This window comes from Argopecten irradians, chromosome 2, assembly GCF_041381155.1.
Source record: "Argopecten irradians isolate NY chromosome 2, Ai_NY, whole genome shotgun sequence".
Lineage (NCBI taxonomy): Eukaryota > Metazoa > Mollusca > Bivalvia > Pectinida > Pectinidae > Argopecten > Argopecten irradians.
In genome coordinates this window covers 13151022-13168540 of record NC_091135.1, presented here as the reverse complement: position 1 = coordinate 13168540, position 17519 = coordinate 13151022, and the positions used below count along the sequence as shown (strand labels likewise).

General features: G+C 35.2%; 1 protein-coding gene across 1 annotated transcript; it reads left to right on the top strand.

The window, feature by feature from the left end:
- Nucleotides 1-3205: 3205 nt before the first annotated feature.
- Nucleotides 3206-15851, top strand: LOC138314508 (aldo-keto reductase family 1 member B10-like). The gene is made up of 10 exons (XM_069254868.1): nucleotides 3206-3441; nucleotides 5917-6084; nucleotides 6411-6527; nucleotides 7762-7848; nucleotides 9909-10025; nucleotides 11121-11236; nucleotides 11443-11533; nucleotides 14079-14162; nucleotides 14917-14999; nucleotides 15357-15851. The coding sequence occupies exons 1-10, from the start codon at nucleotides 3367-3369 to the stop codon at nucleotides 15397-15399; spliced, it is 981 nt and encodes a 326-aa protein (XP_069110969.1). The 5' UTR covers nucleotides 3206-3366; the 3' UTR covers nucleotides 15400-15851.
- Nucleotides 15852-17519: the final 1668 nt, after the last annotated feature.

Sequence of the window (17519 nt, the reverse complement as noted above, 5' to 3'; positions counted from 1 at the left end):
AGGCTAGGCGTATTTCACAGTTACTTTCCTCGGTTGAAAATTAAATATGGCGGCTCGCTCCACTTCAGACAGCATCACAACCCTGACAACGATAATATACCGGTAGTCGTTCCGCCTCGGTTATGTGTGTACAGTCACTTATCTCGCTTAAATTTTCCGAATTTGCATATTACAGAGTTATCTGCACTAGCAGGTAGGTATTGATTGTGACGTCATGTGTTTACGAGCGTAACGTCATACGTTTCGGAGAAAACGACGTGAATTGCGCTCAGAAAATAATGACGTAACAATCGATACCTACCCACAAGGGAGCTAACTCTGTAATATGCAAAGACGGAATACAAAACATCTGATTGTCGAAGAACAATTCTGGGAGCGTCTAAGCGAACAATAGGTAAACAGGTCATGAAAAGAAAAAAAACCCATTACAGGTAGCCTATCCGAAACAGTATTATCAGCTTTACTCCCCGTCTGTGCATTCAAAATAGGCCTACACACGCGTACAGAAAAGTCATGACTATGAAGAATTTAGTCTATATCGCGTTCGTAGACCGATACATACTTGACAAACATTCATCCGTAACTTTCCTCGGTTGAAAATAAAATATGGCGGCTCGCTCCACTTCGGACCGCATTACTTCGCTGACAACGATACATTTCTACATACCGGTAGTCGTTCCGCCTCGGTTATCTCAATTTTCAGTCGAAAAAGACATTATTGATATATTATAGATTGGGAAAAAAAAACATATTTTAGTGCGTGCGTACTCGCACTATTTTTTTTTCCTTATCGGGTGTAGAGTCTTTGTACATCCGCTATGCGCAGATTCCACCTATGTGCTAAGTACATCTGTTGCCGAGGCAATAATGTTTTAGTACATAACAAATTGGAAAAAAATAATAGGACAAAGAATTATGTACGATAACCAATAACAATTTATTTAAACGAGTGCGGCCACGTCTAACGTTTAGAAATATCATGGTCGGAGGCGTCTAAATCCTTTTTTTCAAGGCAGAAATCTTTGAAAATACATATTTCGTTTACAGCTCATTTCAATTTGCTGTTGTTGTTTTTTGTAAATTCGACAGCATTCAAGTTTCCAGACCGTGACATTTATGTTTTGTACAACGTCGTCCGCACACAGCTTGTTTGCCAGTGAACAGCGCATATAGTGACAGTGACGTCATTTTCGTCAACATGACGTTCGTAACAAAAAGCGCGCCAAACCATAGTCCCGTGGAAATCATAGTCCCGAGACTATGGCAAATTAGTGCACAGGGACTGAGCTTATGATAACGCGAGAAAAAGTCACGTTATGTGCATATATATAAATAGTATAATATGTTGTGATAATTTTACTTACCTTATCTTTTGTTGGAAAAACATATTTAAGTTAACATGATATTCCAATATAGGTACATGGATCAATTTGATCACTTCAGTGGCTGAAATATGGCATAAATATGCATAATATATACCAGAGCCTAGAGGAAAGAAAATGCAGGTATCCATGCCAATGATTTCCTTTATTGAGTCCAAGCTCTATAATAGTATTGGTACCCACTGTCTTAACGGCTATATAAATGGCTATATATTATACATTTATGGTGCCAAATAAACAATAGACATGAAACAAACAATACCATTCCTAACTCTCATTATCAGAGTCTCAAGTTGCCTTCCTCCTAATTCCCTTTAGGCCAGTATTTGGGTTCCAGTCTGTCTATATTTAACAGCCGTCCCCTCTGATCATATTTGGCCATTAACTTTTCCTATAACTAAAGTTGTTATTACAAATTTCAACAAGCTCTGGCTGTCCCCTTTACCAATCCTTATTTACTCCAATAATCACATTTTGTCTATGACGTGTGAACAATGACAAACACCAAAGATGTTCATGATATTGCAAAAAATGTTATTTGTAATTAGAGTAATAGCATTCCTTAATGACTACATTTGTATCTCTGTATAACAGCCACTTGCTAATAAGGCCAATTTCTTTCTGGTGCAAAGAACATGGTCGGGTTTTTTTCTCCGTTATTTGACCTTTTGTTGGAACCACTTTGCTATACAAAGCGGTTTTTTCACTGCAATTTCGGGTTTAGATAGGCTTCCCCGTATATATATGTTGTCCCGATTTCCTCAATTTTATGTATCACAAAATAAAGTACATTGTACATTGAATGCTGCAAGGGCCATTTTAACTGATATATCTGTTGTTGGTAATTTTTAAGTATTTGAAAATTCTCGAGGGGCTTTTAACAAAGTAATATTAAGAAAATTCCTGAAACATATAGACATTTTAAAAACCATAGGGTCATTGTCCAAAGGGCCACTCTAAAATGATCCCTGAATTTGTGATCACAAAACACATATCCTATAAAATTAGTGCACAAATCTGCCGTAAGCATGATAAAACACATAAATTTTCATTAATATACCACTCATTTAAACCTAAATACAATGATTAATAAAGAGAGGGATTGCGATTGAATGTTCAGATTTAATTTAATTTTTTCACTCAATTATAGAACATATCGCAAATGTGATCATTTCAGTAAATAGATTCGGTTTTCTTCTAAACAATGGAACGCTTGTTCATATTTGTTTATTGATGTCAATAGATTATTATATTCTGTTTCTTTATTTCAGCTCTTCAATGTCCACCAGAAATATGGATTTAAGATGTTAGTTTTAGAAATAGTTCACTATATAATAATTGACATTAAAATATTTCAGCTTTCATCAGCTCTAAAATAAGTGTCCTAGTGATAATGCACAAAAGTGTTGTTTCATTTTTAGGAAAAGGTTATGCATGGATATATCAACCGGCACGTTCACTTAGAAAATTACAGTAAAGAACAAAAAATCTGTTAAATATGTAATTTGTTCCATTTATGTAAAGTACATGTACGGAATTCTCCACTCTTGTACTTAAATGTGTGGAAACGAACTACACATGTAAACAATGGAAAATATATATATTTAATGTTATACAGATAAATCTACAATGTTCTTCAACATTATTGACATTGAACAGCAATGTGATTTGTTTTGTAAGATATGTTGCATTAATTGTATATACGTTGCTACGTTTGCTACGGTGTCCGTGCTCACGTTAGCCTCGATCTGAATTAGGAATGTCAGACATGGATGTAATTTGAGGTCTATTGTGCATGTATCGTGACTTTGTATTTTGATAGTTACATGTATGTTTGGAAAAACCCATGCGGTTGATCTAGTTTTTGATCCAGTGTTATCGCGCCAGTCTAGTTACTGACCTTCTCACCCTCTCACGAATATAAGGCGGTGGAAATAACAAATTTAAACATAGGACGTGGATCTCATCTGTATTGCCGACCAAGATGTCTATCTCAACGACACATGTTACTTTAAACAATGGCAAGAAGATGCCATTATTTGGACTGGGCACCTGGCAGGTACGTTGTGTCATTCCTCTGTGAAGTTGTTATATGCCTATTTGGTGTTAAGTGCATTCCTAAGGTAATGATATACGTTGCAATATCGAATATAAGATAATTGATATAATGGAAAGATATTTTGTATGCAAATTGATGAACATGATGCGGAAAAAATATTTTTACCAAATAGTTAAAGCCTATAATGCTAAGAGATGTGGCATGCAATTGAATATATTTTTCATATAATTCAAGCATCGAGCATGACAAGGGGACAGTTGACGTCACATTGTTCTGATACAGCACATGCGATTCCATTTTCTCCCCAAGGAGCATGTTAGAATCAGAAATAATAAAGAATTTATAAAATTTTCAATGCGAAAATGCAATGCTATCTTTGTTAATATCTTTTGCAATATTTTTCCAAATCACTGATTTTTAAAAGTTGTTAATTATGTTTTTTTTTTAATTTTTTTTTTTGGTTTCTTAAAAAGATAGATGATATGAAAATATGTGATTGATTCCTAGGTATTTTGATACTTCATATTCCAACATTTCCAAAATTATAATATCAAAATAAAACATTTTAATTCTTCCATCAAACATTTTCAGCATATTTTTATCAGTAATATGTCACACTTAGTCTTTATGTTATATATAAGTAATCGGTTTACACTAATCTGAATTAAATGGTTAATGGTGGTTAGTTATCCTCTTTTCATTGTACAGGCATTCGAGAGGAAATAGGTATGTGACTAACCATGCCGAAAATATTGTTACACCAGACTCGCGTGGCAGTATCACTAGGCATATATCATCTCGTTGTGTTTACGGTATCGAATGCGGAGATAGAGGTTGATAATGACAAGTGTTGGGTGACATACTTATGTCCACAGGGTCGTGTGAGGTGAAATACTGGTACATGTTTACTTTGTAGGAGTAGTGAAATCTGTAGAAATCGAACTTTTCCAAAAGTTTGTCTTAAATGGTCGGGCGAAGTACGCTTCGGGTATAAATCATGTTTAAAAAAAATAATAAAAAATTAAAAATAGTCATATTTAAACATACCTTAGAATTCATGATTTAACGACGTGTTGTCCCTGGCTTGTTAAGAATCGTTGAAATACTAAAAGTAGTAAATTTAGGTTTCATTGATGATCGCGATCTGGTCATGTCCAAGGTTGGATTCAAGATATAACAAAACCTTATTCAATGAGGTTAGATTTAAGATTTGACTACAACCTCTCCTGGGTTTAAGTTAAGATCTGACAAAATCCTGTCCCATGATTCATTTCCTTCATGATCTGACGAAATCATGTCCCGAGTTTAATTTAAGATCTAACTCAATCCTGTCCCAGGTTTTCTTCATGATCTGACGATATACTGTCCCGTGTTTCGAAATCCTTTCCCAGGTTTAATTGAAGATCTGACGACATCTTGTTCAATGCTTCCTCCATGATCTGACGAAATCATGTCCCAGGAATCTTTCATGATCTGAGGACGTCCTGTCCCATATTGCCATTCATGATCTGACGAAATCCTGTCCCATGATTCCTTCATGATCTGACGAAATCCTGTCCCATGATTCGATCATAAGATGACGAAATCGTGTTTCATGTTTTCTTCATGATCTGGCGAAATCCTGTCCCATGTTTTCTTCATGATCTGGCGAAATCCTGTCCCATGATTCCTTCATGGTCTGACGAAATAATGTCCCATGATTCCTTCATGGTCTAATGAAATCCTGTCCCATGATTCGTTCATAAGATGACGAAATCGTGTTTCATGTTTTCGTCATGATCCGACGAAATTCTGTCCCATTATTTCTTCATGATCTGACGGAATTCTGTCCCATGATTCCTTCATTGTATGACGAAATTCTGTCCCATGATTCTCTCATGGTCTGACGAAATTCTGTCCCATGATTCTCTCATGGTCTGACGAAATTCTGTAACATGATTTCTTCATGAGATGACGAAATCCTTCCCCATGTTTCCAATAAAAATACAACGGCTGTCTGAAATTCTTTAAGCTACATCCTATGAACGGAATACTTTGGCTTGCTTTCATGAACGTTCGACCAACAGCTTGAGTGTAACTTACTCTAATTTGGCGTTTAATCAAGAGGAAATCATGTTTAATTCGAAAATTTAGATTGTTGAGGGATTTTAGGGAGAACAACACCATTGATTTTTTTCATTAACCCAAACTCAGCGAAACAGCAAGGCAAACATATTCACTCAACCAGTACACGAAACGTCTGATGTTGTCTGAAACAAGCAATAAACTACTGTATGAGCTGTATGAAACTTAACAAGGGTCCTATGTTATAATTGTGCGTGTTGTACACAAACAAAATTTCCTAACCTATTTTGCTTGTGTCATGTCGATTTGACAAGTGAAAATCACTTGACCAGAAGTTGACCTGAATTTCACATGAAATTTGACCAGAATTTTAGTATGATATTACACTGAATTTGGCATCCCTTGTTGCAGAGTAAGCCAGAGGAAGTAAAAACAGCCGTTCGAACTGCTCTGGACGCTGGGTACCGTCTCATTGACACAGCGTACAACTATCTAAACGAGGAAGCAATAGGGGAGGCCTTAGACGAGTACTTCAAGTCTGGTAAATTAAAGAGGGAGGATGTATTCATCTGTACAAAGGTATATATGTTTGAATACATCACGTCAAAACTAAAACGGTGATAATATAATTGTTTACTAATAACTAATGCGATTGTTATAGACTTCTTAAGCTTGTTATCGTAACCGAATGGGGACTGCAACCTTAGATTGAAGTAAAGTCATAATTTTATGTTAAACAACCAAACTCAATCAAACTACCAGTACAAGAGAGCTTTTATTTGTATCGCGGTAAAAAGTAAGACTGGAAATCGTGAAATAAAATCACCACGAAAATTACTTGGTTTGAAGTATTATATTTTATTTGTTCATACATGAGTTAAGTGTCTTATCTTTTTCTTCAAAAGCTTGCCACCATTTACACACGACCAGCCGATGTCGCACGGTCTATGTCAGCAAGTCTCCAGAAACTCAAGCTCTCCTATGTCGACCTCTTCCTGATACATGCCCCAATGGCATGTAAGGTTAGTAAATAACCCAATCGTAGATATTTCTGGTACACTTCTGATACTGCATCCTTAATTTTCCTTTAGTCTGACCACTGTACTGCATTCAATAACTTCACGGTACTTACTTTGAAGCATTCATTTACTCATCATATGTAATTTTGTCTTTCTTTTATCTTACAAAATCTGTGTAACTGCATAGGATACTGTAATTAACCACTCTTTACTACACTGCCCAAACATACAGATGACATAATTGTCCATTCTTGAAGACGTCATCATATGTACATGTATTTGTGAGGCAACACATGGTTCTGTTATCCGTGTGTTTTTTATCAGGAATTTATGTCCAAATTGTTATATTTTACAGTGTACATCATTCTCTTCTTCAGTTTTGTAAAGTGTAAATGCCTATACAATATCGTATACATAGTCTGCTTAGCCAAGTAATCACGGCGACTATAGCTTCATTCTGTCTAAATCCAACAAAATATTAATATATTTATATTCATTCTGAACACTTCAAATGAACAATAGTATATATAGACTCCTTTGGAAACGGACATATTTATTTTTATTTCATCCATGTGGAAACAGATTTCTAGATTACATCGCTGTAAAGGACCTGTTTTTTATTTAATTTCATTTGGATGCCTTTAAGGATGCTCCACCGCTGACGAATGGCATTTTTCTTAATATAAAACAGAAACAAATGAATAAGTATTTTTCTGCAGTTATAAAGGTTTACTTTTTTTACGCAATTAACGTCATTGAAAAGTTTGAGGTTTGAGCTTCTAATTTTACTTCAAGGTAAAAAAAAAATTAATTGCGTTCCGAAAAAATTTCCGTGGCACTATGTCTTATATGAAATGAACTACTAATTGGGCATGTACCAAAAGCAAAATAAAACATTTCATATGCATTTTTGTGTTAGTTAGACACATATTTTACATATAACACAATTATACAAATGTGATTGTTTATTTGATGGGTATCGTTGATAATTATGCTCTGTCGGCGGTGGAGCATCTTTAAGCAGTTCCAAACGAAGGAATGCTACTTAAAATAAACATTTACATATGATATATATGTAAGCGAAATATCGATGTATAATGAATTGTGTGTAATTTCATTCAATAGTTTCAACAAATACAGGATGTAAGTCCATTTAAGATCAGGCGATGTTTACGTTTTATCCCTAAGAACTTTGAAAGAAAAGGACATTTGTTTACAGAATATCATTGTTACTTAGGTACCGGATGACCCAACCAACGTGTTCCCGGTGAAGGATGGCAAAATCGACGCAGAGGATCGAGTAGACTTTGAGGGGGTTTGGAAAGTAGGTCTATATATTAACAATTTAATCTAAGAGTACATTAATATTTGCATATATATCGGAAACAAACCAGTTCTAATGGAAATTAGATTAGTTGGTTTTACCGTAATATGCCATTAAAGCCCACTGCAGTGAAATGGATGTGAAATTTGAAAAACTCGCTTGCTGTCTACCATTAAACATTGTGGTCGGATGTATTGTATGCCGAACCCTGGCCCTTGCCAAACTTGTAAAGACGTTTTTGTCTAGAACTTCTCATATCGCTCTTACAGTTGTGTGTTTACGTTATTAGGCGCATGTTCTTGTCTAAATATAATTTCACCAACTCCTAAGTTGTTATGTATTGCATTTGATAAACGTACATGACTTTGGCTTGGGTATGGGTACAGCATACCTATTATACCTGCTTAATCGTATTAATCAACGATTTGGAATTTCAAGAGTATCAATCAAAATACTTAACAACGACGTGGAATTTGTCAATATTTCTTGTTATATGTTTCATAAGGAATGCAGACCAATAAATTCTTGTCAAAGTTTGCTTTGTGGTCATGTAACAGAATAAGCCTCACTGAATTGTCCCATTAATTGTACCACTAACTACATTTTTATAAACGTTTGTAAAATACGTGTTTTTAAATTAGTCGTAATCTTACTTTGGTGCTTATTAATTATGGTAACTTTATGTAATTGGCAATCGCATTTAATTGGTGCGCTTATTTCAACAACTTTTCTTTTAATAGAAATCTTCTTTCAGTGTAAGTTTATTTTTGATCGTAGCCTAATGTGATATTACTTATGAGGTAAACAAGGCTTATAGGTCTTATATGGTTGTCCGTAATAGACTTTAAATTTATTAGATTGAATCCTCTACTAAACGTTTATCACACCAAAACATGTGAACTTTTAAAACACCAAAATATGTGTGATTAAAGTGTACATATACCTCCACCGAGATCGATTCAAATAGACCGTAGTGAGCTTATTTATTATTTCACACTGTTTTACAATGCTAACTTCTACGGTCTATATTACTGATCATTGCTATCTTTAGGTATTATGTAGCGGGTGGAAAATGTTCAGTAAACGACAAACCCGCTGGGTTCAGATTCCTTTATGATGTTTATATAATAAAACACAATTAGAATATTCAACTCTCAAATCATAGATCATTCATTCAACAACGAATCACGCGAATAACTGTAAAAGACAAATTTTACATTTCACACAATACCGAAAACGTATTATTGCAGAATAGATACGATATATAAAAGTAAAACACACACTTACAACACGTATGGCGTATACGTATCAATGTATACACTACAATGTATACTAGCTCCGTACGTCATGAATACGACCATGCAATCACAAGGCAACAGATTGAACTACAATATAAAAGAACACAAATTCTTACTTCATTTCAGAAATATATAACTTAGACATTTTACACACTTTATAATTACAATGATCGGATCACATGTATACAATACATGTTTATCCGTATATATTTCATATTTTAAAAATATCTAAATTATAATAATCACATTCAAACCATTTTCATACTGGGAGAATAGAATAATGTATTAACCAAGATAAAGAACAAATAATAGAACAACCGAAAAGCAAGACTTACCTAAATTAATGAATTTCTCGACCGAGTAAACGAAACGTCCAACCAAGTACAGGGACGAAATTCAAATCTCCCGAAATACAAAAAGATATATATCAAATACGTTTAACTGACCACACTGACCAATCAAACAACTTCGTCAATGTCCGTAACAGTCACATGTCCTGTCCGTCAGTGAATATTACTAACGGGTACACAAACATATACTGTACGTACATACACATATATACGATATATTACGCACGCGAGTAAAACACGGCACGGCAGAGATACATACTAATATTATTATTCACTGCAAATTATATATTTGCAAATATTGAAACATCTTTCAAATACACTTTTATACCACTTTTATTTATTACATAAATTCACATAAAATATGACCCTACTACAATTATATATTTCATAAATGCTATCATCGTTTGACTAGGAAATGGAAAAGCTTGTTGACGAAGGAAAAGCTAAAAGTATTGGCATATCAAACTTCAATGCAGCTCAGTTAGAGAGGATCCGTAAAGTTGCACGTGTGATGCCAGTTACAAACCAGGTAAGGTCTTCCACGGTATTGTTGTTTTGTACGGAATGAATTGGTAAATTAAAAGATAGTACTTAGGATCACGCTTAAGTATTGCTCAGAGTAGCTGGATGCCTAGTTAATGGTTTAAGGACGACTTTTCCTGTGAAATATGAATCATTGAATATTGCATAATTTTGAAGTCACGTCCAAACACTTAATTAAATGTCGAATGCGAGCGATGTAAGCGATAATGTAATGAAGAAAAATGATGATTATTATAATGTCGTCGCCTTGCCATGAAATGTTAAATAATCTTATCTGGGTTTTCCATCAGCTTAAAATTAAAATCATTTTTGTTTTGGACGTTCTTATATACAAGCCTCTTTTAGTTCAGTGTATCTTCCACTTTGTGTTTCCTACCTTTTGGCTGTTCAGTGTATCTCCCACTTTGTGTTTCCTACCTTTTGGCTGTTCAGTCTATGTCTCACTTTGTGTTACCTACCTTTTGGCTGTACAGTCTATGTCTCATTTTGTGTTACCTATCTTTTGTCTGTACAGTCTATGGCTCACTTTGTGTTACCTACCTTTTGGCTGTACAGTCTATGTCTCACTTTGTGTAACCTACCTTTTGGGTGTACAGTCTATCCCCTTACTTTATGTTTCCTACCTTTTGACTGTTCAGTCTATCTCCCACTTTGTGTTTCCTACCTTTTGGTTGTTCAGTCTATCTCCCACTTTGTGTTTCCTATCTTTTGGCTGTTCAGTCTATGTCTCACTTTGTGTTACCTACCTTTTGGCTGTACAGTCTATTCCCTTACTGTATGTGTCCTACCTTTTGGCTGTTGAGTCCATCTCCCACTTTGTGTTTCCAACCTTTTGGCTGTTCAGTCTATCTCCGACTTTGTGTTTCCTACCTTTTGGCTGTTCAGTCTATCTCCTTACTGCATGTTTCCTACCGTTTGGCTGTTGAGTCCATCTCCCACTTTGTGTTTCCTACCTTTTGGCTGTTCAGTCTATCTCCCACTTGTGTTTCCTACCTTCTGGCTGTTCAGTCTATGTCTCACTTTGTGTTTCCTACCTTTTAGCTGTTGAGTCCATCTCCCACTCTGTGTTTTCTACCTCTAGGTGGAGTGTCATGCCTTCTTCCCCCAGACAAAGCTCGAAACGTACATGAAGAAGTACAATATGACTATAATGGCGTACAGTCCAATCGGATCTCCCGGACGGCTGAGTGGTCCAACGTGAGTTATCATGTTATTCAATGTGATTTAATCTGGTATGCATGATTCATATCCTCGTAGTATCTAGTCATGAATTTCATTTTCGTTCGAAATCGAACTGGGATGTTCAAAGTAACTCACGAACCATTTATTCGCTAACAATTGGTTATTTGATACTTGTGTCTTCGACATTTTCAAAAAGGAATCCTCATGGTTTGGTTTTACAGAAGTATAACTGATAGGACGCCAACCCCAGTATTGTTGGACGATCCCGTGATTGCTAAACTTGCCACCAAGTACAACAAAAGTCCAGCCCAGGTAAGTCCGTACTTCTCCATCAGGTGTTGTTCTCACTGATAACACGGTTTGTTACACCATCTGGGTGTGGTCTCTGTACTGGTATTAGTGCTGCCGTCAGCATATAAGGAGGACATGTCAGAAATCAGCTGTCCGTCGTCAGTAGTTCTACGGCTGATTAAAGCATATTGTACCAGTAGGTCACATTATAATGACAGTTCGTACACACAACAGGAGCAGAACTACACGCGCAAAGCTAATTAGTGAAATTAATGTCCGTGTTCTGGAAATACACCTTAATTCACTGCTTCTTGGCTTTGGAAGTAAATTTTAAAATGTTTGAAAATGTTCAATCTTAAATCAAATCCAGTTTAGAATTCTGAACATGTTTTTATTATAGATTCCAATATCATATTTAATTAAAGTAGAAATGTAATTTTTTTCATTAGTTTTGGAGATATCAAAGTGATCGTAATGTAGAGACAATAGTATCCTTATTACAGATTCACATAAACGACATTTTACAATGCACAATATTTCAATAAATCCATTATGATGGATCTGGTAAAATCCAATATTCGATCTTATTTGAATATATTGTCAGATATCATTCTTCATTATTTTACATTGACAACTGGCCAGTTGTAATAACTTAAATGTAAACTAAAGTCTAGTCTTAGAATCAAAGTACTGAAGGTACTAAAAGGTGGAGACATCATAAAATATTTTTGGTGAAATAAAAGGGATGTGGATCAAAGATGTTTAAAACGAAAATGGACAAAGTTTTAGACAAAACTGGACATACCATGTAGAACAAATTTATCCTGGTTATAAGAAATATATTTCATATCATTTCAACAAATTTTATTGACAAAGGTGTTTCAAGTCAAATGGATTAAAAAACAAGCAAAGACTATATAAATTCTCTCCAATGGTGGCAAAAGTAATAATTTAAACTTACATCAATTGTAGATATTATATTTAAGTTTTGAAATGAAATTTTATAACAAATAAAGGGAAATAACTCTTTTGCATACTCCATTCACATATCACACATAATATAAATACACATGTTACTCAGATATTGACAAAGACCAACAATCTATGTGTATATATATACATTGCTCTGAATACTGTTAACTTTCTTGAAAATAATTGAAAATATACATATATATACTTTTAATAGAATATGTGTATGCCGTATATAGAATAAAACAAAGTAACAGTATTAAAACAACCATGCTCAACAAAATACTCCAAGTATATCTTTGTCAGAGGATAATTAGAGTAGAATATATACAATGTTATTCAAATGTTATATAGTGAACATTGCATAATTTTTGAGAAAAATATTTTTTTTTTAAATTTCAAAAACTAATTTCAAAAGCTTATGTCATAGCTAATTTAAATCATATAGCGATTAAAACGTAATTAAATTAATAAGAAATATATTCTATGGTATTCCATAGGAACATGTATGTTCCAGGAGCTTTAGGTGAGTTCATCCCCTGCATTATATTCGGCTGTAACTTTAGCTTCCCTCCCTACAAACTATAATTTGGATGTCCCCTCCTCAATCTCTCTATTAGAGCTCTAGTCCCTCCCCTTCCCTAACACTGTATCAGGTACACACCACAGCGATAAGGTGAAGGGGCCAGCTTCAGATGTCAACGCTGGCTATTAAAGGTGTAGAGGCCAGCTTCAGATGTCAACGCTGGCTATTTAAGGTGTAGGGGCAAGCTTCAGATGTCAACGCTTGCTGTAGAAGCTGAAAAGGCCATCAATCACATCTACTGTATTTATTAGCAACATGATTGGTTAGTTTGCTATATGAATCTTGTGAGTTTCTATACATCATTCTGTTACAACTTAGGATAGATGGGTAGATCCCATTTATGTTTATTTTCAATATACCAGAAGTTATATTGACTATTTAGTTATTATCATTTATTTCCTGTGAAAAGCTGACAATGTAATTTAACCCTAACAGAAAGTTGCCCCCCTCCCAACCAATAAAGAATGTATTCTCGCCATACATGTTTCTGACCATTTAATTTCAACATTGTGGTTAAATATTCTATCACAATTTATGTGTACAAAGTCACGTCTTTAACCATTTCATAACTGCTTTGTATTTTGACATATTATGCTGGGCAATAATTTTTTAGCTTAGAAACACCTAGGACTACATTCTTGTCGAGTAGCACTGGCACATATGACAGAAAATGGTGTCGTCTTATAGCAGCTGAATTTCGAGCAAAGTAGACTATGAAACCATATCGAAATTTTATCGACTTGGACACATACGAAATTCTCCTCGAGGCATTATTTTTTACACAAGGAAAATTTATCGGCAAGTCCAAAAATTGTGAATTTTGACCTGGGGTTAGTTTTACTGTCGTTATATCCATCCCTTGACTATCTCATAGTAATAGTAACCCCTGGAGTATCGTGGATACTTGTGCTTAGACCCTTGTATGTGACCAAAGTAAATTAAATTACTTTTCCTTGATCAAAGACTGATAATTCTAAGGATCATATACAATATGAATTATTTTGTTGGTAGATCTTGCTCAGGAACTTGCTCCAAAGGCGAATCATCATGATACCAAAGAGTGTAACGCCAAGTCGGATTCAACAGAACGGAAATGTAAGATTAATAGGATATTACATGAGTCTGTGAAGTGGACATGGATATCTCAACCAGAGTGAAAAATTTTGGCCGATCAACCCGAGGCTTGCCGAGGGTTGACGGACAAAATCTTTCACGAGGGTTGAGATATCCCTGTCCACTTCACAAACCCATGTAAGATTCTTTTTCTCCCATACTAAGAAGAAAAAAATGATGAAATTCCACTTGGTTTCCAGCTTTTTCATCGTGCCATTATCGCAGGAACGTCGTTATGCGTGAAAATTGATGACGTCATCTACAATGCGCGCCGCAGTTACTCCGCATGTAATGATGACGTCACGTTATTGTCTAGCGAGTGTAAGCTGTCTTACACCCCCCTGTGTAAGATAGAGTTAACTTTTTCCTAGCAACCGCGGGATATCCCTGTGAAGTATGGGAGAACATTATATTCCTTATAAAATCAATTACAAATCGTTGCTAAAACATTTTTTATGTTTCATGTTATTACATATGTAGCAGTATGCAGATTAGGTACTGACACACTGTATGCGATGGAATGATATTATTAAAGGAAAAATATATCTATAAGTCATTTTAGCTTTTATATAAACTATATGTAACTGATAACTAAGTTTAGGGGACACTAACGTAATTTTTAAAATATCAAATCAATATCCAACTATTCTTTTTAAATGCATGTTTTGAAACTTCTCAGAAATCTCTGTGGTATATGATTTACATATATACATTGTATGTATATATATTTTTTCAGATCTTTGATTTCACATTATCGGACGAGGATATGGCAGCCGTGGCCGGAATTGACCGAGGGGTCAGAATGTTTAAAGCAGAAATGTAAGTAAAATTATGGATTCAACGAGATAATCGAATCATTCGTTTGATCGATGTATAGACTAAAATAGAATTGTTCTTTTCTGAATAAACTGTGGAATAAAATGTGTTAAGGCTCCTGGTCGCGAACAAAAATGTTCTTTGATGTCTTGTGTAACTATACTTTTACATAATGTAAAAAGCGCAAAAAAGCATTTGAAGGAATATTTAGCGCAGTGAACTTATTCATAAATATAAAAGTTATGCAGGTCATCCTTGTCTTCATTGTATCATTTCTGCATACGTTATTATCACCACTGGTCTTCTCATTAAAGGATGATGTATACTGTGTGATAATAGGGACATTATTTTACATTACAGGATGTCACATCTAGAAGACTACCCATTCAGTGCTGACGTGTAGCTTCTACTATGATAGACCTAAGACCAAGAGAACAAAATCAAACTACAGGCCTAAGACTTAATAGAACTAAACCTTAGGTCAAGAGAACAAAATCAAACTACAGGCCTAAGACTTGATAGAACTAAACCTTAGGCCAAGAGAACAAAATCAAACAAAAGCCCAAAGACTTCATAGACATAAGACCAAGAGAACAAAATCAAACAACGGGTCAAAGGCTTGATAGACCAAAGATCTAAGACCAAAAGAACAATATCAAACAACAGGCCAAAGACTTGGTAGACCTAAGACCATTTATTTTGTGAAAAGAAATATAAAATACAAGTGCATGGCTCGTTCATGTGATGGTGAGAATGAAAGACGAATAAAGCCACCATCGGCGTCAAAGCGCCGCATTTAATTGGTCAGAAAACGTGTCAAGGAGTTGTCTAAAATAAAGTCGTCATTACCAATAATATGGATGTTTGTTGTATACTGATTCATTAGCCAAATTCCATCGAAATGCGAAACGATTACAGCTGTAACATTTATACAACTTGAATTTTACAAGTGTAATCTGTCAGACAGATTTGAGCATCGTTTAAGTTCAGATCGACACTGTGCCATTGTTCTTGTTGACGAGACATTGGATTGTCGACATAAGATGTTGATCAAGCTATATCACTTGGCTATGTTGAACAAACTATAGCACTTGGCTATGTTGAATAAGCTATAGCACTTGGCTATGTTGAACAAGCTATAGCACTTGGCTATGTTGAACAAGCTATAGCACTTGGCTATGTTGAATAAGCTATAGCACTTGGCTATGTTGAACAAGCTATAGCACTTGGCTATGTTGAACAAGCTATAGCACTTGGCTATGTTGAATAAGCTATAGCACTTTGCTATGGTGAACAAGCTATAGCATTCACTGTTGTTGAACAATATATAGCACTTGGCTATGTTGAACAAGCTTAGCACTTCACTGTGTTGAACAAGCTATTACACTTGGCCATGTTGAACAAGCTATAACACTTGGCTATGTTGAACAAGCTATAGCGCTTGGCTATGTTGAATAAGCTATAGCATTTGGCTATGTTGAACAAGCTATAGCATTTGGCTATGTTGAACAAGCTATAGCACTTGGCTATCACTTCACGTTAACAAGCTATAACGCGATTGAAAAGCTATTGTATGTTGAACAAGCTATAGCACTTGGCTATGTTGAACAAGCTATAGCACTTGGCTATGTTGAATAGGCTATAACACTTGGCTATGTTGAACAAGCTATAGCACTTGGCTATGTTGAATAAGCTATAGCACTTGGCTATGTTGAATAAGCTATAGCACTTGGCTATGTTGAACAAGCTATAGCACTTGGCTATGTTGAATAAGCTATAGCACTTGGCTATGTTGAATAAGCTATAGCACTTTGCTATGTTGAACAAGCTATATCACTTCACTGTGTTGAACAAGCTATAGCACTTGGCTATGTTGAACAAGCTATAACACTTCACTGTGTTGAACAAGCTATTACACTTGGCTATGTTGAACAAGCTATAACACTTGGCTATGTTGAACAAGCTATAGCACTTGGCTATGTTGAATAAGCTATAGCATTTGGCTATGTTGAACAAGCTATAGCATTTGGCTATGTTGAATAAGCTATAGCACTTGGCGATTTTAAAAAAGCTATAGCACTTGGCTATGTTGAACAAGCTATAGCACTTGGCTATGTTGAACAAGCTATAGCACTTGGCTATGTTGAACAAGCTATAGCACTTGGCTATGTTGAATAGGCTATAGCACTTGGCTATGTTGAATAGGCTATAGCACTTGGCTATGTTGAACAAGCTATAGCACTTGTCTATGTTGAATAGGCTATAGCACTTGGCTATGTTGAACAAGTTATAGCACTTGGCTATGTTGAATAAGCTATAGCACTTGTCTAAGTTGAATAAGCTATAGCACTTGGCTATGTTGAACAAGCTATAGCACTTGGATGGTACTGCTGTGATAGAAAACGTTACATGATTAATCACGGGCATTTGCAGACTAAAATTATTACTAGGGTTGGCAACTCGGCCACGTGACCTACGGTACCCCGCTTCACTTTAAGCGGTTAAAAAGCACATTTATTCCAG